The following is a 23,877-nucleotide window of genomic DNA, read 5'->3' on the forward strand; positions in this document are numbered from 1 at the left end:
ATTTAAACTGTTATGAACAGTTTCTTTATACAAAAAGTATTCATTTGAATAAAAGTGCTAAATTATTAACCAGACTGTTTCTATGGCTCTGATAAAAATTTAAATATTGTATTAATTATTAAATTTTCACTAATTTTAATTTTCATATTATATTGAAGAAGACAATTCAAGGATATTATGGTCAATATAAAATCTTATCATGATCACTATTCAAGAATTATACATTATCACACATTTGAGGAGGGATATTTAATAACACAAATAACATGATTAGTGAGGGCTTTCAATCATAATCAAGAGCTTGAAGATTAAATAAAAAATGAACCAAACACAAGATAAAGAATGATTATTTAATAATCATTTCCTTATCATGGCTAGATAAATTATTGGACATATAATCGTAATATTACGCTAAATATAATATCAAATACAAAAATAAAAGTGGAGTAAGTTTAACATAAATTAGAGTATAAATATAATTCTATTTAATAATAAATGTTTTAAATTAGAGTATAAATATAATTCTATTTAATAATAAATGTTTTAAGGGGAAAAAAAAAAACAAAGATTAGTGAAATTCAAATATTGGGCTTTAAAAGAAAAATAAAAGAAAGGGTAAAAAAAAACAAAGATGGAATTTGCCTAAGCAATTATAAAAGGGGACAAAGCATAAACAAAACCCTGGAGAAAAATTTAAGCTCAGTTCCTCCCCCTCTTTGAATTTCCCCATTCTTTGTGGGAATCTTTCCCACTTTTCAAATACGCAAAGAGAAGAATCGGCGCCTTCGATAAATCATTACAACAATTTTCCGTTCTTTTGGGAAGTAATGGCGATAAGGGTTGCTCTAAAATTCATGAGAGACTCTCTACGTACAAGGATTAAGTTTGATGGGAACATTTATAATCCCCGGCAGTATCTTTGCACCGCGTCTTCAGCGGCAGCTCAGCCTTTTCCGACTCCAATACCAAAGAAGGTTCCCCATTTCTCCAAAAAGGTATCTTTTTTAGCATCCTTGTTACGATTTAATGTTGTATTTTTTTCTGCAAATGTGATCTTTTAATGAAAAGCCGGTGTGTAGAATGAAGTAAAATGAGTTCTACCCCTTTTTCTTGAGAGGGGTAGAATAATTTAGTACTTTGTTTTTGGTGTTTGGGTACTGTCTATTTGCATACTATGGCTGACAAGCATGTTTAATGTCTAATATACAATGATTAATGGGACACTACCTTTTGCAGTTGGTTTCCACGGTAGGAAATGGGTCAGTTGCACCCTATCTTTTATGCTTTAAGATGAAATGTACTCTTGTGACTTCAGTAAATGTTATATTTTAATAAATCTTGTCACTTTGATTGAGTATGAAACATTTTCATGTTCTGGTATTACACTTGGACTTTCAAGTAGAATCTTTTAGTGCTGGACTCTGACCATGGGTACATTGATCGTGTTCTTTTGACTCCTACATGCTAATATTGTTGCACATGAACTGCAGGGTAGGTTATTTACTGGAGCTACTATAGGTTTGCTGATAGGTGGATTTGCATATGCCAGTACTGTGGATGAAGCGACTTTCTGGTATCATTATTGACTTTTGTGGAAAATGAACGTTTTTCAATATTGACTTTTGTAGAAGATGCATGTTTTCAATATTATTAATGTATTTGCAAAATGAATTAAAATTTTAATGTTTCCAATCCCCTAGCTGTTCAAGTCTCATATGCCACATTTTGGATGTTAAGGTTTGCTTAGATTATCCTTATACTGTTTTATTTGGGGTACATGTCCTTAAAGTTTATGTTGAGTAACACCACCAGAGAATGAAGTTCAGAAAAGAGCAGTAACATTCGCCACCGAGAATTTGGTTCATCAATGTCCAGTGTAGGATCATTCTTGTTGGAGCAAAGCATATACAGGAAAATTATTGTTACGGTATAATATTTTTTCAAGTTAAAATTTGGTCCCTGCAAGGAGAGAGATCATTGGAAAAATGATACCAGCTGCCATTGTGTTCCATGGAGCACTATGCTTTAAATTCGTGGAACTATTCACCTTCTGAACCATGCACAACTTGTTTACTTTATAACTAAATAAATGACAAAGGCTTTATATGATTTCCTATCTGTCTTGTCGAACTGATGCAATCTATTCAACTGTATACTAACAGATCCAAGGCCAAGCCACCTAACACCAACACCCAAGATTATTTTTGAATTTGTTTCATCATCTTATTTTGAGGTACCTAACTAAAAGTTTTGAAAGATTTGGAGAATGTTCCCTGCATAGTACTGTCAGGGAAATACTATTCAATACCAAGATTGAGAACCATGAACAAAGAAAAACTTCATAAAAAAGTCTACTGGCTAGTAATAGCCAAGCCTCAAATCACTTGAAGGGATACCAAAGGCCTTGCCTCTGCCCTTCTGCTACTTGACTGATAAAGGGTGAGGCAGATCGTTTGTTGTTTATGATTTGGATAGATGAACAATGGTTTTCCATGTGGTTGAAGCTTCTAATTGTGGCTCAGAAATTTCTAGGGCTTTTTAATTGTGTCTAAAAATATTTCTTGAACTCATACCATATTCTTCTTGAATCGTTCGCATTATTTATAACCTATTATGAGCTTTGCATCAAAATTGAAATGGTATCTGTGTACTCTTTCCCTAGTTGACACGGCAACAGGAAATTCATCTCATATATTTAATATTTGTGGCTTGAATTTAGGTATAACAAACTTTATTTAATGAACATCTCACCTTGAAGGGCTTGAATATAGATTTACTTTTTACAATGGTTTAGGATTATGCATCAGGTTACTTTTTAAACTCTGATCTTATTTACGCTCATTCTCACCCTACCCTTGGTTTTGGAGTAAAACGGCTTTCAAGCTATGTTTCAAAATTCAAATATATGCTACACCTATTACTATAGTCGAGACTAGTTTATGTTACATGTCTTGAATCGTGCAGTGGCTGGCTATTCTCAGCGACAAAAGTAGTCAATCCATTTTTCGCATTTATGGATCCGGAGTTTGCTCACCGACTTGCAGTCTCTGCTGCTGCTCGTGGATGGATTCCAATAGAGAAGAGGCCAGATCCATCAATTTTGGAACTTGAAGTTTGGGGAAGGAGGTTCTCCAATCCGATTGGCCTTTCTGCTGGTTTTGACAAAAATGCTGAGGCTGTTGAAGGTTTACTTGGATTAGGCTTTGGGTTTGTGGAGGTTGGATCGGTCACTCCAGTTCCACAGGAAGGGAATCCAAAGCCTCGAATATTCAGATTGCCTAAGGAAGGGTAACCTCTTATATTTTATTTGTTCTGACATCTTGAAAAACCATTAGCTGTACTTTTTCTATGTGGTTCTAAGTTTGTTTTTTATTTTTTGAGCAGCGCTATTATTAATAGGTGTGGCTTTAATAGCGAAGGAATTGTTGCTGTTGCAAAACGGTTGGGTGCACAACACGGTAAAAGAAAGTTGGAGACATCAAGCACTGCGTCTCCTGTTGGAGATGAAGCTGTACATGGAGGGAAAGCTGGTCCAGGAATTCTGGGGGTTAATCTTGGAAAGAATAAGACTAGTGAAGATGCTGCATCTGATTATGTCCAAGGAGTTCATACATTATCACAATATGCTGATTATTTGGTATATAATTTGTTTATCTCTGGTTATCTGCTCATTCTGTGTCACGCCACAAAATTTTCTATTTCATTATGCTTATGTTTAACTTATGACAAATATATAGCCTCCTATGGCAAAACATGGTATTAGTTCTATATTCTTTTAGTAGTGGTCATTCTTTAATCCGACGAAGTTACAACAACACACAAGTCTTTATCCCAATAAGTGAGGTCGGCTATACGGATCCTGAAGGATCTAGTGCAGAGCACCTTGAGGTGCTTTAAATAAAATATTCTCCAAGAGCTGCAATAGCTCATGTTCTAAGAATGTATAAATCGATTAATTAGATCGAGTTTTGTGTAGAACCAAGCGGAAAACACTCGAAATAATCATTCGTTAAGAAACACTGATATGTTTGTATATCTTGTGTAAATGAATAACCAAAAGACAAGATTAGTTTTTGCATTCATTAGCTCAGTTATAGTGAAAACTGAACCAACGGATGCTCTAATTAATTAAATCAGTTTGAAAACAATAGTTAAATACACAAGATATGTTTATGGATGTTCGGAGACTTCAACTGTTCCTACGTCACCCTCTTCGACCACCTCGGGTAGGATTCACTAGAAGTCTTTGATCAATACAAATATTTGTATAATCCCACCCAGCTTGGGACTTACCCACTGCCTAACTGAACTCCTAGACTAGACTGAAGGCAGCACCTTCTAATCAACACTTCTTTAACGTTTATGTGAGAAAGACTACATACACAAGTTTAATTCTTTGTGCAAGACTGTATTTGAGTGGTGGTTTGTGTGTGTGTGAGAACTGATCTCTGAAAAACTACTCGAAAGTGTTCTCACACACTGAGAGAAATATGCTTCTAATCTTAAGCTGATAGCACGTTCAAGTGTTCCCTTGACTTGGCTGAATTCTTCTTTCTTAAGCTTATATGACTTTGAAGTGTGCCCTTTTCTTCTCTTTTGTGTTGTATATATATATATATCTTCATTGATCTTCACCCTCTATATATAGGCGCGAATCCGTTGTATTTTGAATCTGTTCCTCGAAATTGTCTTGTTTCTTCTGGAACACTTTTGTCTTTAAGCTCTGATGTAACGTCCATTATTGTTCTTTGACTGGACAATGTTTGTACCTTTGTGCACAGCTGGATTCCACTAATTTCAGCTTGTCTTGATCTGCAACTGATTGCCCACTAATTTTAGCTTGTCTTGATGTGCAACTGATTGCTCCAAACTGATGTTCTGAACTGGTCTTCAGTTGGACTGGTGAAATCAGTTGACTCGTCAGTTGAACTGAGTTCACTCTTGTTCAGTTGAACTTATCTTCAGTTGGGCTCTTCATCAGTTGAACACTCCTTCCGCTGGCCGGGCTTCTGAGGTTCTCCTGCTTAACCACCTATCAACTGAACAATCAGTTGGACTCATTTACGACACATCAGTTGAACTGGTCTAGTTTGGTTGATCAGTTGATGCTTTCAGTTGGTGTCTTCGACAACTTCAGTTTTGGCTCGTAACTGATTATTTCAATTTCAGTTTTCTGTGCACTAAGATAAATTATTAAAAACAAACAAACAAAATTTGTCCACATCAAAATTAAGTTTGCGAAGATGAAATGTTCAAACAGATCCTCTTCCCTCTCCCACGTTAACATATTCATCTCTGTGACTATGTAACTTAATTCGACGAAATTACAACGACACACAAGTCTTTATCCCAATAAGTGAGGTCGGCTATACGGATCCTGAAGGATCTAGTGCAGAGCATCTTGAGGTGCTTCAAACAAAATATTCTCCAAGAGCTGCAATAGCTCGTGTTCTAAGAATGTATACATCGATGAATTAAATCGAGTTTGGTATAGAACCTAAGCGGAAAACACTCGAAATAATCCTTCGTTAAGAAACACTGATATGCTTGTATATCTTGTGTAACTGAATAATCAAAAGACTAGATTAGTTTTTGCATTCATTAGCTCAGTTATAGTGAAAACTGAATCAACTGATGCTCTAACTAGTTAAATCAGTTTGAAAACAATAGTTAAATAATTAAATACACAATATATGTTTATGGATGTTCGGAGACTTCATCTGCTCCTACGTCACCACTTCTACCACTTTGGGTAGGATTCACTAGAAGACTTTGATCGATACAAATACTTGTATAAACCCACCCAGCTTAGGACTTACCCACTGCTTAACTGAACTCCTAGACTAGACAGAAGGACAGCACCTTCCAGTCAACACTTCTTTAACGTCTATGTGAGAAAGACTACATACACAAGTTTAATGTCTTTGTGCAAGATTGTATTTGAGTGGTGGTGGTCTGTGTGTGTGAGAACTGATTTCTGAAAAACTACCCGAAAGTGTTCTCACACACTGAGAGAAATATGCTTCTAATCTTAAGCTGATAGCACGTTCAAGTGTTCCCTCGACTGGGCTGAATGTTTCTTCATAAGCTGATATGACTTTGAAGCGTGCCTTTTTCTTTTCTCTTTTGTGTTGTATATATATATCTTCACCGATCTTCACCCTCTATATATAGGCGCGAAGTTTGATCGTACTGTGAGACTCAATTATTGTACCCGTTGCATTTTGAATCTGTTCCTCGAAATTTGTCTTGTTTCTTTTGGAACACTTTTGTCTTTAAGCTCTGATGCAACGTCCATTATTTTCCTTGACTGGACAAATGTCTTTGTACCTTTGCGCACAGCTGGATTCCACTAATTTCAGCTTGTCTTGTTTTGCAACTGATTGCTCCAAACTGATGTTCTGAACTGGTCAGTGGAACTGGTCTTCAGTTGGATTGGTGAAATCAGTTGACTCGTCAGTCGAACTGATTTCACTCTTGTTCAGTTGAACTGATATTCAGTTAGGCTCTTCATCAGTTGAACACTCCTTCAGCTGGCCAGGCTTCTGAGGTTCTCCTGCTTAACCACCTATCAACTGAACAATCAGTTGGAACTCATTTACGACACATCAGTTGAACTGGTCTAGTTTGGTTGATCAGTTGATGCTTTTCAGTTGGTGTCTTCGACAGCTTCAGTTTTGGCTCGTAACTGATTATTTCAGTTTCAGTTATCTGCGCACTAAGATAAATTATTAAAACAAACAAACAAAATTTGTTCACATCAAAATTTAGAATGTGAACATGAAATGTTCCAACAGACCCTCTTCCCACTACCACGTTAACATCATCTCTGTGACTATATTTATTTTTTCATGTGCACACTTTATTACCCAATATTCGGATTCATGTAACATTGCGAACCTAACCTTTGAGTCTCTGTGGTCCCTTAAGATCACACAAAATACCAGATTCACTTCTTTGCTTCGACCTTCTTGTATTCTATGTGATAAATGTCTATTAATCCCCCCTCCCCCGTTTTTTTGTAAAAGAGATCCTACAATTCGTCAAAGTTACAAGGTGATTTTTTTTCCATGAACAACAAATGGACTTTCAATTCTTTCCAGAGAAACTTAGTTGCGTATGTAGATTTGTGCAAGTTAAGGAAGAAATAACCTTTTGTTAGAAGTCATTTGCTGAAAAACGCTTTATTATTAGTCGCATTTGTCCTTCTTTATTGTTAGCATAAATATGTCGACTTGTGGTAGTTGAGATTTAGATTTTTCATTTCACAAATACAGCTTGTTATATTTGGGAAAAGCTTGCTCGTTCATTAATGGAGTTTTGTCTCCATATTATGTCTCGCTTTTCTTCTAATATGGTATCAGAGCCCGGGTTCCACCGTTATGTGTTGGACTGTCTATAATTAGGCCATCCGTTCTGCCCATAATTGGGATGAATTGAAGGATTTCCAGCCGGTATCAGTGTGTAACTGTGGTTCATGAAGGATTGGGTGAAGTACCAAAATCAAGATTGTGTTATGCAATTTTTGATGGGACTCAACGAGTCATATGCCCAGATTCGTGCCCAAGTTTTGATGATGGATCCGATTCCTGCAATTTCGAAGATATTCTCATTGGTGGTTCAGGAAGAACGTCAACGATCCATACATTCTGATGTTTCTAGTACGTCAGTGGATCACTCTTCACACTCATTCACTAATCCAAGCACTGCATTTGTCAAGGGAGCTTCCAATGGTAAAAATGATAAAGGAAGAAAATCTGATCCGCCAAGCTGTTCTCACTGTCATTATCCGGGTCATACTATTGATAAATGCTACCAATTGCTTGTATATCCACCAAGTCATCCTAAATACAAGCCGAAGCAACATTCCGTATCCACCAGTAATGTATCTAAAGTTCGAGCAAACCATTTTAGAGTTGCTTATACTCAGCTAATTCACAACCAACCAGCAATACACCTGATTCACTAAGCACTGAACAATGCAAGCAGCTCCGTGCCTTCTTGAGTACTCAACTGCAGCTTGGCTATGGCACCACCATGGATTCTAAACAGCTTGAGGCATCTGCATAATGTCTCAGTGGTATCTCTTCATTATCCTTCTATGATTCTTCTATCTTTAATAATCATTGGGTCTTAGACACAGGAGCCACACATCATATATGTGGTTCTCTTGCGTACTTTCACTCCTATAAATCCACAAATTCCACAGTCACACTGCCTGACAATTCCACAGTGGCAGCAACACATATAGGATCTGTTTTGTGGTCCCCTGACTTGGTGCTAGAGAATGTACTTTTTGTTGGCAGCTTCCATTTCAATCTTGTTTCTGTTAGTTCTTTGACCGAACATCTGAAGTGTTCTGTGTCCTTTTCTTCTGATTCTTGTGTCATTCAGGATATCACCAAGGAAAGGGGGATTGGGATGGGTAGCCGCGTTGGTAACCTTTATGTTCTGAATTCATCCAACAATCTTCCTGCAATCTGTAACGTTTCTCTTACTCATAGCCAATTATGGCATTATAGAATGGGGCATCCCTCTTCACCTAGGTTATCTGTACTAGGCCAGTTAGTTCATGATGATTCAATAAATCCAAATGATGTACTTGATTGTTCAGTTTGTCACCTAGCTAAACAAAAGAGACACTCATTTTCTCCCAACAATCTAACTTGTGATATTCCTTTTGAATTAATTCACATTGATGGTTGGGGTCCATTTCATCCTTTGAGTGTTGAAGGATACAAATATTTTCTTACCATTGTTGATGATCACACACGATACACATGGATATATTTGATGAAAGCTAAGTCTGATGTCTTGCGTATCTTCCCTGATTTTTGCAAGTTGGTCCATACACAATTCAGTTCCAAGGTCAAATCTGTTTGTTCCGACAATGCTCCAAAATTGAATTTCTCCAATTTTTTCAAGACCGAGGGAATTATATCATATCATTCATGTGTTGAACGACCACAACAAAATTCCGTTGTGGAACAAAAACATCAATATATCTTGAATGTAGCTCGAGCTTTATTGTTTCAATCACATATTCCTTTGGTCTATTGGAGCGATTGTGTCTCCACTGCAGTTTACCTTATTAACCGAACTCCTTCTCCACGTCTTTCTGATAGAAGTCCTTTCGAGTTATTGTTTCAGAAGCAGCCAACTTACTCTCACCTTATAGCGTTCGGGTGTCTTTGCTATGGCTCTACACTTTTGAGCCAACGCTCCAAATTTTCTCCCCGTGTCATCAAATCTGTATTTCTTGGATATTCCTCAGGTTATAAAGCCTACGAACTCCTCAACATTGACACCAATGAAGTTTATATATCTCAGGATGTTGTTTTTCATGAATAAATTTTCCCGTTTGCAGAACAATCTTCTCCACCCGACTCTTCTTCTCATTTCTTTTCTGAAAGTGTCCTTCCCACACATATTCATCTACCATTACCAGCTGCTGACCCACTACCGCAATCCCATTCCAAAAGAGTATCCACCAAGCCTAGCAACTTACGTGACTATCATTGTTTTGCTACTTCTTCATGCTCACCCGAGCCGTGTACTGCTCACCCCGTCATTGGTTCTTAGCACTCATCGGCTCTCCACTTCCCACCGAGCTTTTGTCAACAATATTTCATCCATTCCTGAGCCTCAAACATTTTCTCAAGCTGTTCAGCACTCGGAATGGTGTCAGGCCATGACTGATGAGTTGTGTGCTTTAGAGAGCAATGATACTTGGACCATTGTTTCCTCGCCCCTTGGGAAACACGTCGTTGGTTGCAAATGGGTCTACAAAGCCAAATTTCTAGCAGATGGGACTCTTGAATGATATAAGGCCCGCTTAGTTGCAAAAGGGTATACGCAACAACAAGGGGTGGATTATTTTGAGACCTTTTCTCCTGTTGCTAAGTTGATCACATTCCGAACTTTGTTAGCTTTAGCAGCCATTCGAGGATGGTCTTTGATGCAACTTGATGTGAACAATGCTTTTTTGCATTGTGACTTATTTGAGGAGGTTTACATGTCACTTCCTCCTGGATATGAACGAAAGGGGGAATCTTTGCCACCTAATGCTGTTTGCAAGCTACAAAAATCCCTATACGGGCTCAAACAAGCCTCTCGGCAATGGTTTGCTAAGTTCTCTTCTACTCTTCTCAAGATTGGTTTCGTTCAATCCCATCGGACAGCTCCTTATTTGTTCGTACACACGGTGATGTGTTATTGGCTTTGTTGGTATATGTGGATGACGTAGTAATTGCCACAAATAACAACACTGAAGCTGAGAGTTTGAAACTTTTCTTGAACATGCAATTCAAGCTAAAAGATTTGGGTGACTTGAAGTATTTTTTGGGCATTGAGGTAGCTAGATCTTCACGAGGTAATACATATGTCAGCGTCATTATGCACTTCAGTTAGTTGCTGAAGCCGGACTCATTGGGAGTAAACCCCGCACTACTCCCATGGATGCCAATTCGAAGCTCAGTCAAGACGATGGCGAATTATTAGCAGACCCGTCCCCGTATCGTAAGCTTGTAGGAAAGCTACTTTACCTCACTATCACACGTCCGGACTTGGCTTATCCAGTAAACAGACTTAGTCAATTTGTCTCGGCACCACGATCTGCTCATTTGCAATATGTATATTCAGTTCTGAAATATGTGAAGGGTACTGCCGGACAAGGTTTGTTTTATAGTTCGGAAACCGAAGCCAAATTGCATGTGTTCTCTCGGACTCTGATTGGGCTGCATGCCCTGATTCACGACGCTCAGTCACTGGATTTTGTGTGATGTTAGGCAGCTCATTAGTTTCCTGGAAATCAAAGAAGCAACAAACTGTGTCTAAGTCTTCTGCTGAAGCCGAGTACAGGTCCATGGTGAATGCTACTTGTGAAGCCGTCTGGATGATTTCATTGCTCAGAGACTTGAGCGGTGATTGACTTGACATACCAGTGAGGCTGTTTTGTGACAATCAAGCAGCCATTCATATAGCGTCCAACCCTGTATTCCATGAACGTACAAAACACATTGAAATTGACTGTCACATTGTGCGGAAAAGAATACAGTCAAGCATCATCCAAGTACTACATGTTGCCTCCCATTTACAACTTGGAGATATGTTCACTAAGGCTCTCCTTCCTGGAAAGCTTCAAGCACTGATGGTCAAGACGGGAATTGAAAATATTCACTCCTCAAGATTGCTGAAATACGCTTTATTACTAGTCGCATTTGTCCTTCTTTACTGTTAGCATAAATATGTCGACTTGTGGTAGTTGAGATTTAGATTTTTCATTTCACAAATACAGCTTGTTATATTTGGGAAAAGCTTGCTCGTTCATCAATGGAGTTTTGTCTCCATATTATGTCTCGCTTTTCTTCTAATACCTTTAGATATTATTGTTGTAGCAGTGTGCTGATATTTTAATGCTTAGACATTATTTTGTAGGTCATTAATATCTCGTCCCCAAATACTCCTGGATTGCGACAACTTCAGGGCAGGAAGCAACTGAAAGATCTTGTTAAGAAGGTATAATCTTACTTTTATTTCAATCGTATTGGTCAATCTATTTCCCGATTTACTTTGAGGAACATATAACCATAGATGAATTTAGATTTTGTTTCAATATATTTTTTCCAGGTTCAGGGGGCCCGTGACGAAATGCAATGGGGTGAGGAAGGGCCGCCACCATTGCTTGTAAAAATTGCTCCAGATTTGTCAAAACAAGATCTTGAAGATATTGCACGGGTGTGCACGTGTTATGTTTTTAAGTGTGTTAATATTGAGTTATGGGCTCTAAATATATGTCGTCAATGTATGTAGGTTTCTCTTGCTCTTCGAGTAGATGGATTGGTATGTTTTCTCTTGCTCTTTTACCATATTTGGCAACAATTAGTATTATTTACATTTATTCAACGTATTTAGGTTTATTTGTATTTTCACACAGATTATGAAAGTGAAAAATTAAATTTTAGAAAATAAATTCCAATTTTACTTTAATTTAATGAGTTTTAATAGAAGAATAATAAAACTGTTGGAAGTAGTTAATGTATTTAATGATAGATGTTGATTGGTAAAAGAACAGATAAAATAATACTATATATGGAAACAGAGTTATATATTGTGATGGATGAAAAAAGAAATGTAGCCTTCATATTTGGAGTTGGGACAGAGGCAGTATATTTATGACAATATAATTTTGAATAATCATCCCTTCTTAAAGTTCCATCTATCCAAAATTGAGAATCGACGCACACTTTGTTTTTTTGCAATTATTCTTTTTTGTATTTTGACTAATGATTTGGATGATATCCACAATAGCAGACTAATCTAAATTCCCAATCCACCTATTTTTGTAGCAAGGTTGTGAGACTTCGGATTTCATGACTAGTTTGTTTATTTGATGCTTGCAGATCATATCAAACACCACCATTCAAAGACCCAATACTATCAGCAACAATCCTGTTTCCGAGGAAACTGGTGGCTTGAGTGGGAGGCCACTCTTTGATTTATCTACCAATATTCTCAAAGAAATGTATATTCTTACTAAGGTAATCAAGTTCAAAATGTTTAATCATTTAATTCTGATTTTTCTTCTTCATTCACCTGCCTTCTGGTTGGCATTTTTCGAAAAACAGGAAATCGGTTTAATGTACTTGTGTTAGTATTGGTGAATCTGACAGAAAAATTCTTCAGTTCTTGGTTCCTGGTCAATGAGAACTTTCTCGCTGCTGAATGTGTTATCATTCACATTCTTCAGTTCTTGTTTCCTGGTCAATGAGAACTTTCTCGCTGCTGAATGTGTTTATCATTTTCTCTTACCTATCTATGCCCATCTTATTAAGTCATTTTCTTATGCATACATTTTAACGTTAAATGCTTATTCAGGCATTTGTACAGTAGTTATAACGAATACTTGTTTCACCATTTGCATTTAGGGAAAGATTCCTTTGATTGGCTGTGGAGGCATTTGCAGGTAAGATCATTTTTTAAAATAATTGTGATCCTAAATGGTGTCTTGTTTTATCATAACTTACACCAAGAAAATTTTCAGTGGTGAGGATGCATACAAGAAAATAAGAGCTGGAGCTACTCTTGTTCAGCTGTATACCGCATTTGCCTATGGAGGTCCTGCCCTTATACCTAAGATCAAGGTATTTACTTAGTAATATGCACTTGGATTCCGAAGTAATGAAAACTGATACAGGAAAAGCATCGACATTCAATTATTGCAGTCGTTTTTTTTTTTAAATTATTTTTTCCCCTTTTTTTGTTTTATAGGCTGAATTAGCCCAATGTTTAGAAAGAGATGGCTACAAGTCTATCTATGAAGCAGTTGGAGCAGACTACAGATAGCTTCAAAACTCTTCTGCCAAATTTTACACTTTACATATCGGTTCGGGTGTTGGTCCCCTTGCGCCAAAAATTTTGCTAATTAGTTTTTAAGCGCAGAACGTGTGATTTATCACACTACTGTATTTATGTCCAGCTTTGGCTTGAGAGACGATTGTTTAAATGTGCAGTGTAAAGAGCGTGAAAAGTGCAAAGAATCATTCATCTCGGGATAATATTGGTTGAAAGAATCTTGGAAAGTATGTTGTCTTCAATAACTCACTGCCCCATGTTTTAGACAACAGATTCCATCTTTTGATCGGATGAGCACATGGGAACCTCATCGTACAAACAGTATGGGTTGCTGGGTCTTTGTTTTGAAATGGGCTCCTATGTTTTTTCCTTAAATTGAAATGGACAGACTTTGGAACAAAAACCCCAAAATGCAAATAATAAACATGGAACTCGTTTTTTCTGTTTATTTTGTGGCAGATGACATTTTACTAGAAGACAACTTGAATGTCATATTCTTTGCTCGAAAAAAGAAGTGACATTGATACAATGAAAATTTTGAACTTTTAGACATGGACTATTTTTGACAATGTAAAGAGAACTTGGTGAAATAGTTAGTTATACTAAATTCGGCTCTAAACCGAAGCAGAAAACCGAACGTTTACACATGAAAATCAAACTCATGAACTGAGAAATAGACTGATATCTAATGCCTTATCAGCAAGGTTATTTTTTGTAGTTGAGGGATACAAAAGGAGCTGGTGAAAATCATGATAATGTCATATAACCGTGCAAATCCACGATACTTCACAGACCCCATTACCAAATGTATTACAATTTCCCATTATTCTATCTTTATGCAGAGTTCTCCCGATTACTTTGCCAACATGTTCATCTCTATTCAGCAAGTTTCTTCATTTTCCATTATCCATCAATGGTGTGTATTTGCATGGCTGCATCATCATCTCATGGAAACTCCATCTTTATGTCACATGGAATGCCAACGTTGGAAAGCAACCTTTTTATATAACCCTATCGTGAGAATGATTCTTCTACATCATGATAAATGGGAAATTATAAATGAGAAAATAATGAGAAGATGGCAGATTTTACTTGAGAGTAACGAGTTGGTATTTCAACTTGGCTCGAGCTCGGGTCATTTAGCTACAACACAAGATCAGAGTTGACAAACGTCAGATGTGACTATAATGGGTAGTAATATCAATTACAGACAGGGATTCACATTTATATTATTGAGTTTTTCTTATATATATTGTCTAAAGGGGTGATTTTGCCATAGACTATATTCATGTGACATTTTCTGCCATCTTCAACACTGTGCCACAAACAGACGAACGTTCGTCTAGAATATGTAAAAATAAGGGAAAATATTAAATAATAATAATAATAATAATAATAATAATAATAATAATAATAATAATAATAGATTAAACGATGGACAAATCTTTATTAATTTTGTTTTGTTTTAACTTCATGATGAGTTTGCCTCCAATGATTGTGGAGATTTTTTTTTTATGTTCGATTGGTTGACAATGAGAGGGGACGAAATAATGTGGGTAATCTTGCGATAGGACACCCCACTAAAAAAATTTCACATGCTACAGCTACTAGCTAAAATAAGTTACATAGTTTAGGGTAAATGAGAGAATTCTTGACTATCCAGCACAATATATATCTTGTAGGCAATTTTGACACCTCCAGACCCTACAAAAAGAGTATTATTATATAAGATCCTCAATGTGTCTGTATAACATTTCTTTTGTATGTTACAGTGTGTGTCGCTTTGTATGATATTCAACAAGTTAGAATAGGTGTCCAACGAGCCAAATTGTTGCTTGAATTTTATTGATTCTTATGTAAAAACAATATTTATTTTAATAATAATTTATGATTTTAAACAATTATGACATTTTTTTTTATATACTCATGCAAGCTGCACATATAAAGTTATTTAATATTAGGTACCATGAGGTCTGTCACGCAACGTAAAATCATAAGACTCATTAGGAAGCGTATTGTATATTTAAACAGATTGCTATTCGATTCAGCCGCCTAAAATAAGGATAAATGACTCTTGAACTTGAGACTAGTATCTGTTATACAAACACCATGTTTCATTGGTATGGACATGAAGATGTCTATTAATACAAATGAATGATCATTTGATACTATACGAAACAATCTTCCATCAGACTTTCCAAATGATTATCACTTATTGAGTGAAATAGTCCGCGGTTATGGTTGTACACCATTAGCCATTTGACTCATGACAACGTAGAAGCTCTACGTATTAGGATGCACCTTGATCCGTTTACCGACTAAATTGAGGATCATTATATGACGAGGTTGGGTGTAGTTTTGAAATACGTAGGAGTCAATGAATTGTAGTCAGAGATTGACCGCTCGCCTACAGAGTAAAGATATCCATCGTGATATGATGAGTTATTAGTACAAGTAGTCTCTGGTTAGACATGTGCTTTAGGGAAATATGTTTTCTTAGTTGCAAATACGATGTCATTATTATTACTCAAATATATATCACATCATTATCTAATTCATTTGCAACTCTCGATATACCATTGATTGCAGATCCGATCGGGATATATGAGTTGAAGGGATCATACTGTACGCTAACCATAACTTAGGTTCTAGTAGAAACTATTGGTGATACCTATGAGATCATGGGACAATGCTAGTAGATGCTCTTACTATGATCCGAAGTGTATAATCAGACTTGAGTTTTGAAGTACTTGATCAAGGTGTTGATGAAAGGAATGAGATTAATTAGAATAAGCCTGAATATGAACAAATGTTATTTTGAATCACGTGAAATTGTGAACTCACGGCTAGCTGTATCCCCGAATCATTGAGAGTCACACATGTATTAGATTATGGGTTCTCATTGAGATAGTCAAGTTCAATGAGTTGAATTTGGCGACTGTAGTTTGATGGAGATCAAACGAATTACTTAAAAAAGAGTTTATAATTTGATTTCATGTAACGATAGACGTGAAAGTTTGCTTAACAACTAAATAAGTGAGGAGTGAAACTGCCTGTTTTTGTGAATGATTTCACAAAACTAGCAGCTATAAAAAATAGATTAGTGGAAAATTTTGTCCTTTAGCGGCTAGATACTCAGCCGTTGATGTGACAATTGAGGTTTGATTTTTACTGAACTAGAATATAAATCTATCCCCCGAGAATTGACATGAACCACAGGTGCTCTTCCGATCTATTTACCAAACTACATAATCTGCATATGAATATCCAACAAGGTTAATACTTGAGTTTTGGGATACCAAATACCCACATTTTTTGTGCCTTTAAGATATTTAAGAATTTATTTAGTTGTAATGTAATGAGATTGCATAGAATTAGCTTGAAAGCGATCACACAAACAAGCCGCAAACATAATGTCTTGCCGGCTAGCGGTCATATACAAGAGTGATGATTTATTCGTGGTGATATGCACTGAGATTCCTACTTTGTCTTTGCCAAATATGATTGATGAACTACTTGGAGTAACAACAATATCACAATTTTCCTTGCCAAATTTATTTAGTTAGTGTTTTGTATATTTGGCCTGATTGATGAAGATGCATGTTTCAAGCTACTTCACTTGAAATCCGAGGAAGAATATCATTTATACCATCATTCCAATTTCAAAATGTTTCGGTATGATCTTAGAGAACTTGCACGTAATTTATGATTGGCACATCCAATTATAATGTTATCAATATATATTTGCATAAATAATGAATGATTGCCTTTAGTAAATCTAAGCAATGTTTCATAAACTCTTCTAATCACAAAGTTATGCACAAGCAAAAATTTAGTTAAGGTGTCATACCATGCACGAGGTGCTTGTCTCAAGTCATATAACGCTTTATCCAATTTATAGATATGAGTAGAATGGATATGACTAACAAAGCCAAGAAGTTGTTCAACATAGACTTCTTTGTTAAGTAAATAGTTCATAAGTGCTGATTTGACATATATGTGATATACTTTCAAATATATATAAATGCAGCAAATACAAGAAATATTCTAATGACCTCAAATCTAGCAACAAGAGCAAACTATTCATCAAAATTTATGATTCTTCTTGTCTATAGCTTTGAGCTACTAGTATAGTCTTATTTCTTACTACTTAACCGTTTTCATCCATTTTATTTTTGAATACCCATTTGGTTCCACTTACATCATATTGACCGGCTTGAGAACTAACCACACTTTACTTCTTTCAAATTGATTTAATTCTTCTTGTATGAAAGCTATCCATTTTGAATCTCCTAAGGAATCATCAATCTTCTTAAGTTCAAGTTGCAATAAAAATACATCATGCATGCATTCATCTATCATTTATTTTTTGGTTCTAAGAGGAGCGGTTGAGTTACCAATGATCAGCTTGAGTGGATGATTGTTATTCCACTGGAGGCTAGGTCCAAATGAATTGGGTTCTAGAAGTTGAATTGTTACATATTCATGGTCCTCATCATCATCATCCACTTGAAGAATTTATGGATGGTGATTGTCCACCGTCTCAGTTTCTCGGAAGGCTTGATCTTGTGCAATTTCTTCATAGACGGATGGATTTTCTTCAGGATTGTTTACAACCGTTTTTCTCAAATTTATCTCATAATCGCTGCTAGAGTCAAGGTCAGTAGCCTTTAATCTATTGCTTAAATCATGCATATTGCTACTATTATTTTCATGGCAGATAGATGATTCATCAAATTCTACATGGATGGATTCTTCTATGATCAGAGTTAAAAAATTATACATTTTATAAGTTTTACTTACTGCTGAATAGCCTAAAAACAATACATTGTCAGATTTAGCATCAAAAGCTGTTGAATGTGTTTTGTCATTATTATGAATGAAAAACTTACAACCAAATATGTGAAATTATGAAATTTCTGGTTGTCTGCCTATTTGGATCTCATATAGAGTCTTTCTATGATTCTTGTTGATCATAGATATGTTCGGTGAATAACATGTAGTGGTGATAGCTTCTCCCAAAACCTTTGAGAGCCCAGATTGTAACGTCCCGAAAATTTGAAGGTGCACACGAACCACATGCATACAAGTTATTAAAGTCATGGTGTATTTCAATTAATTGTTTTAGTTGCCTAAATTAATTATGTTGTGTATAGTGACATGTTTAAAATATACTTTTCTGCATGGTTGCATTAAAATATATTTTTAAAGGTTATTTGAGTTGCGATCGAAGAACGGAGACCGATGACTGAAAAATGGAAAATGTTTTTATTAAATAATTGTTTTTAATTATTTAAAATATGATTGATGCTTTTTCTTATTTTTGAAAATAAGTGGTTTTGAGGTGATTTTATACGCTGTGACGTAATATTTATCAGTGTTGGATTTTCAACAAAAATGTGAACGTTTTGGTAACCCGACTAATAAATTCACTAAGTTTACTAAACAAAATATTTTATTTAAGCACTAATGGGCTAATTGAGCCTAATTAACCTTGCTAATGGGCCTAAGCCTTTTTTAGTGATTTAATTAATATTTAATATACAAAAACCTTACCCCAAGGCCACATATCCAATGCCCCACCCTAGTACACACGAACTCAAACTCTATTCTCTCATTATCACACGGCACACACACAAATTGAAGGGGAAAACATCGATTTCTTCATAGCTTTTCAAGCCAAGGTCCTCCTCCTCGTCGTTCTTCAATCGTCAACGAATCGTGCGTTAAACACGAAAAGGCACGCCATATTCTTCCTTTACTCATCATCACACCATATTATTTATTTATGTTTGAAATTGCATGAAAAAGTGGCACCTTGAAGATTTTCGCATATGCATCTTTTATGGTTTTTAAAACATGTATTTTGATCCAAAAACCATGAAATACATGTATCTAAGGGGCTGCCATGATTAGTATGTGTTATGTTCATGTTTTACAGAATTTTAAGGGGTCCTAGAACACCCAAAAAGCTGCACAAGAAATAGAAACAAGATGGAAACACTTATCACGGTTTGGGTTGTCAAGGCTCGGTTAAAGGGTTAGGTGTTGCATGGCCTAGCTTGGGTCACAGTTGGGTCTCGGTTTTGTCATGAAATGAGTTCTATCCATGTTAGGCTAGGTACTTAGTGTCCTAAGTGGGTGCACAAGGGTCTGGGCAGGGGCTGGGGCGGTTCAGTTGGCTGTTGGTTCGAGAAAACGTGAGGAAACCTTGGAGGGGCGCGGCTACTGGTTGCTCCAACAGGTGGCTCGCTACTCGGGTAGTGTTCTGAGCAAGCCAGGGCTGGTTTTATGGGCTGGGCTTGGTCAAGAGCGTTCTTAGGTGGGTTGGCTCGGGTTTAGCTCAAGGTGGCTCGGGCATGGCTCGAGTAAATTGGGAGATGGCTCGGGTGGTTCGATAATAGGTTAATATTTCGAATTAAAGAACTAAAATTAGAACCATGCCATGGGTGTGGCTCAGGGTTCACAAGTGTAGAATAAATAATATAAATATTATGTTTAAAATTTGGTATCAAAATATGGAGTTTTGGATTTATCCGGGATTCAAACGCATCACGAAACGTTAATTAAAGAATTAATTGAAAAGCATCTATTTAAGCTAAATAAAAATATGATAAAATTAATGTAAGCTTAAATAATTATTTGAGATGGTCTAGAGTCAACATGATTAAGAAAATGTCAAAAAGTGAAATTTTACTTCTAGGGGTAAAACGGTAATTTTACACCCGAAAATTAGTAAACGTCATAGCAGTGTCTTGAATGCTGTTTTATATGCTAATATGATTATTTTAAATTTTTATGAATTTTTATATGTTAAAATTTATATTTTAAATGTTTATTGATCTTTATGATTTAATATATCGAAATGTTTATTTTAAATGTTTATGATTTAATATGTCAAAATGTTGATTTTAAATGTCTATGGATTTTTATAAAGAAACGATAACGTTAAAAGATATGTTATATGCTTGTTTTAAAGAAAAAAGTTATATGCATGTCTAATTTTATAAAGTGACGAGAATACAAAACTTTGAAGGAAGTGAAGTAATTGTGACTAATACGATGATATATTAGAGATATCGTGAAGGAGAAGGTCCTAATGGGAGCCAGACAATCGTATTTCCATTAATACGAATATGATGTTATGTTATTACGTAAGGCCAATGCCCAGTTGACGGATGAGAGTGTCGTTGGTGTCCCCGCCGCCCAGTACTGTGGTTATATGTAGATGGATCAATCGCCCAATATGAATACGAAATTCACAATTATCGATCTAAATTCAATGAAAACGAAAATGAGTATGAATATGAAAACGAATATGGATATGAATATAAATATGTTGATATGAATATGGATACGAACATGAATATGTTGATATGAATATGAATATGTGGATATGAATATGGGTACGAATATGAATATGTTTATGTTGATATGAAAAATGTTTACGAAAAAGTTTATGAAAAAGTTTATGTTTAAAGTTTATGCACGATTATAAAAATGTTATTTTAAGTACAAGCATTTTCACTTTTGCCGTGATCTGTATATGTAGTACTTGTTATCAAGATTATGGTGTGTTGAGTCTTTAGTACCAGTAAGTATGATTGATGCAGATGATTATGATAATAATGTTAATGGAGGTTTTGATTGTTGACTTTGCTGAACTGAAGATGCACATAACCCGAGGACCGGCGCTAGTTTTCTGCACTAGTTATAATTTGTAATTTTAAGTTATGTTAAAGATATTTTATGACTTTTATCATGATTGTGAGTGGTTTTTGAGAGGTTATAGTATGCGATATACTTTTCAACTATTGTTTTTAGGTTTAGTAAAACGTTTTTCGATTTTACCATTTGAACTATTTTCATTGATTTTTAAATGTTAGTTGGTTGTTTTATTTTGAAAATGGTGTCAATGTATTTTAAAGTATATATATGTATATTTTCGAATTATCAAGATTGAGGAGAGAAAAAAATTCTAGTACGTTTTAAGCAAAACGAGTAGTGGACGTTTCAGTTGGTATCAGAGCAATTATTCTGTAAAGGGTTGTGCTACCATCAGTGCCGAGAAGCTTAGTCGTCAAGCCTCAATTTGTAAGTTTACATGTTTTATATGATTTTTATTATGTTACCTGAACAAGTACGTGAATCATATGTTTACATCACAGGCTTAATAGCTTTATGATAATATATGATTTATATGCTTTAGAATTTTTATACGTGATACGATATGAATAAGAAATTATATAATTTCAATGCATGTTGGCTTTGTGGTGGAATTAGACTATGTTGATTTTTGGATTTTAGTATTAATGATTTACTTTTGGGGTCATAGGTTAATCGTGAATATTATAAATGCTTTTGGGACACGTAAATTTTTCTAAGAAAATACTGATGACTCATGGGTACTTGTTGAGTTAATTTTGGGAATTCGACATAAGGAATAATGATTCGAACACTGCAGTGATCTTTAGAAGTAAGAAAATGTATAAATTGAGATTTTAAGTTTTGATGGAAATGTAAGATTGATTATGAGAATCGATTGTTGGGTAAATAACTTTAAATTTTTTGAAATTTATGCCATGGAAAATTTGTAGAAGGGAATTAAGAATGTCATGAACTTATGGGTTAATCGTAGGATTTTCGTAATTAAGGTCCAATTGGATAATTTTTGAAGAAATTAAGAATGTAATTTGTAATTGTTAAGGAATTTGGGGACTAGTTTAGCAATAACTGAGAATTGAATGGTTTAAATGATAAGAATTTTCGATGATTTAGGCTTGAAGGAATATTTAGAACCTTGAGATATCTTGGCTATGATGTTAAAAGGAATGTTAATAAAGGGTTTTGTAGGATGAATCAATATTAAACTTGAAAATCTAAGAATTAATAGGCGTGTTTCATATTTTTAAGGTTGAATTATGATAAAGTTGATAAAAATTTTGGGTATAATATAAAAGAAGTAATATACGATAAGTATGGTCATCCATCTTTTAATATTGAGAATTGTAAGAAAAGTTGAAATTTGAGATTATAGTAATATAGCACTAAGTCATCGTGGTTTTTTTAAGTTGAGATTCGCAAACGAGGAATTAGAAGGTAGATTTAATTGGGATCGAGGAGACATAAGGACACCCTAAGATTTATTATTTTATCAGAGTAGCGCAGCGGAAGCGTGGACTTTTGGGATACTAGAACAAATTCTAACTTTGTGTTATCAAGGTTAAGCGAATTTCGGGGACGAAATTCAATTTAAAGGGGGAAGATTGTAACGTCTCGACAAGTTATTAAAGTCCTTGTGTATTTCAATTAATTGTTTTAATTGCATAAATTAATTATGTTGTGCATATTGACATGTTTAAAATATAATTTTCTGCATGGTTGCATTAAAATGTATTTTTAAAGGTTATTCGAGTTGCGATCGAGGAACAGAGACCGAGGGCTAAAAATGGAAAATGTTGTTATTAAATAATTGTTTTTAGTTATTTAAAATATGATTGATGCTTTTTCTTATTTTTAAAAATAAGGATTTTTGAGGTGATTTTATAAGCCGAGACGTAATTTTTATCCGTGTTGGATATTCAAAAAATTTTTTTGGCAACCCGGCTAATAAATTCACAAAGTTTACTAAACAAAATTTTAATTAAGCACTAATGGGTTAATTGGGCCTAATTAATCTTGTTAATGGACCTAAGCATTTGTTAGGGATTTAGTTAATATTTAATATACAAAAACCTTACCCCAAGGCCACATATCCCACGCCCCACCATAGCACACACAAACTCAAACTCTATTATCTCTTTATCACACGACACACACAAGTTTAACGTCTATGTGTCAAAGACTACATATACAAGTTTAACGTCTTTGTGCAAGACTGTATATGAGTGGTTAAGAGAATTTTTGTATAATAACTGAACAAGGATGTTCTCATACACTGAGGGAAAATGGCTCTAAACTAAGCAGATAACACGTTAAAGTGTCCCTCTGGGCTGAATGCTTCTGAAAGCAGATGTGCAATGTGTGTGCCCTTTCTTTTTTCTCTCTCGAAGTTTTTTGTTTTGTATCTCGTTCTTTTTCTTCCGCTTCTTCTTTTTGTATCTTCTTCTTGAGTCTTCACTGATCTTGATCTTCCATTTATATGCGTAAAGTTTAGATCATACAGTGAGACTTATTTATTGTATCCATTGCAATTTGAATCGACTTCTTGGATTTTTTGTCTCGACTTTTCGACTGCCCTTCTGAAGCGTTTTATCTTTAATGCTCTGATGCAACGTCCATTATTGTCCTTTGACTGGACACTGGCTTTGTACCTTCACGCACATCTAGAATCCACTTTGAATAAGCTTGACTTGATCTGCAACTGAAAGATTCTGACTGATGCTGGAAACTGGTCAGCTTGACCGATCTTCAGTTGGGCTAGTAAAATCAGTTGACTCGTCAGTTGAATTGATTTCACTCCTTCAGTTGAACTGGTCAGCTGGGCTCTTCGACAGTTGGACACAGCATCGGCTGTCCAGGCTT

At 35.4% G+C, this 23,877-nt stretch overlaps 1 protein-coding gene across 6 annotated transcripts; it reads left to right on the plus strand.

Moving 5' to 3' along the window:
- The first annotated feature begins 653 nt into the window (after nucleotides 1-653).
- Nucleotides 654-13,799, plus strand: LOC140833917 (dihydroorotate dehydrogenase (quinone), mitochondrial). 6 transcript variants are annotated; one of them, XR_012118609.1, is made up of 12 exons: nucleotides 655-995; nucleotides 1,491-1,573; nucleotides 2,965-3,288; nucleotides 3,385-3,637; nucleotides 11,437-11,517; nucleotides 11,629-11,736; nucleotides 11,812-11,841; nucleotides 12,402-12,539; nucleotides 12,927-12,964; nucleotides 13,043-13,142; nucleotides 13,270-13,396; nucleotides 13,537-13,799. XR_012118609.1 is itself a non-coding variant. In XM_073198431.1 (12 exons), exons 1-11 carry the CDS (start codon nucleotides 828-830, stop codon nucleotides 13,342-13,344), a joined length of 1,398 nt encoding a protein of 465 aa, XP_073054532.1. In that variant the 5' UTR covers nucleotides 655-827; the 3' UTR covers nucleotides 13,345-13,384; nucleotides 13,512-13,799. The 6 variants fall into 6 exon arrangements, 5 of the variants coding, with proteins under 5 accessions (XP_073054533.1, XP_073054535.1, XP_073054534.1 ...); XM_073198431.1 differs by having other exon boundaries at nucleotides 13,270-13,384; nucleotides 13,512-13,799; XM_073198432.1 differs by having other exon boundaries at nucleotides 654-974; nucleotides 13,270-13,799.
- Nucleotides 13,800-23,877: the final 10,078 nt, after the last annotated feature.

Source organism: Primulina eburnea, chromosome 6 (assembly GCF_022965805.1).
Source record: "Primulina eburnea isolate SZY01 chromosome 6, ASM2296580v1, whole genome shotgun sequence".
NCBI lineage: Eukaryota > Viridiplantae > Streptophyta > Magnoliopsida > Lamiales > Gesneriaceae > Primulina > Primulina eburnea.

Bases quoted from the DNA above. Each gene is read 5' to 3' on its own strand.
- LOC140833917 (XM_073198430.1), top strand. From the start codon at position 828: ATGGCGATAAGGGTTGCTCTAAAATTCATGAGAGACTCTCTACGTACA. The intron at 11,518-11,628 runs GTATAATCTTAC...TATTTTTTCCAG, and splicing joins TGAAAGATCTTGTTAAGAAG to GTTCAGGGGGCCCGTGACGA. The intron at 12,965-13,042 runs GTAAGATCATTT...GAAAATTTTCAG, and splicing joins GGCTGTGGAGGCATTTGCAG to TGGTGAGGATGCATACAAGA.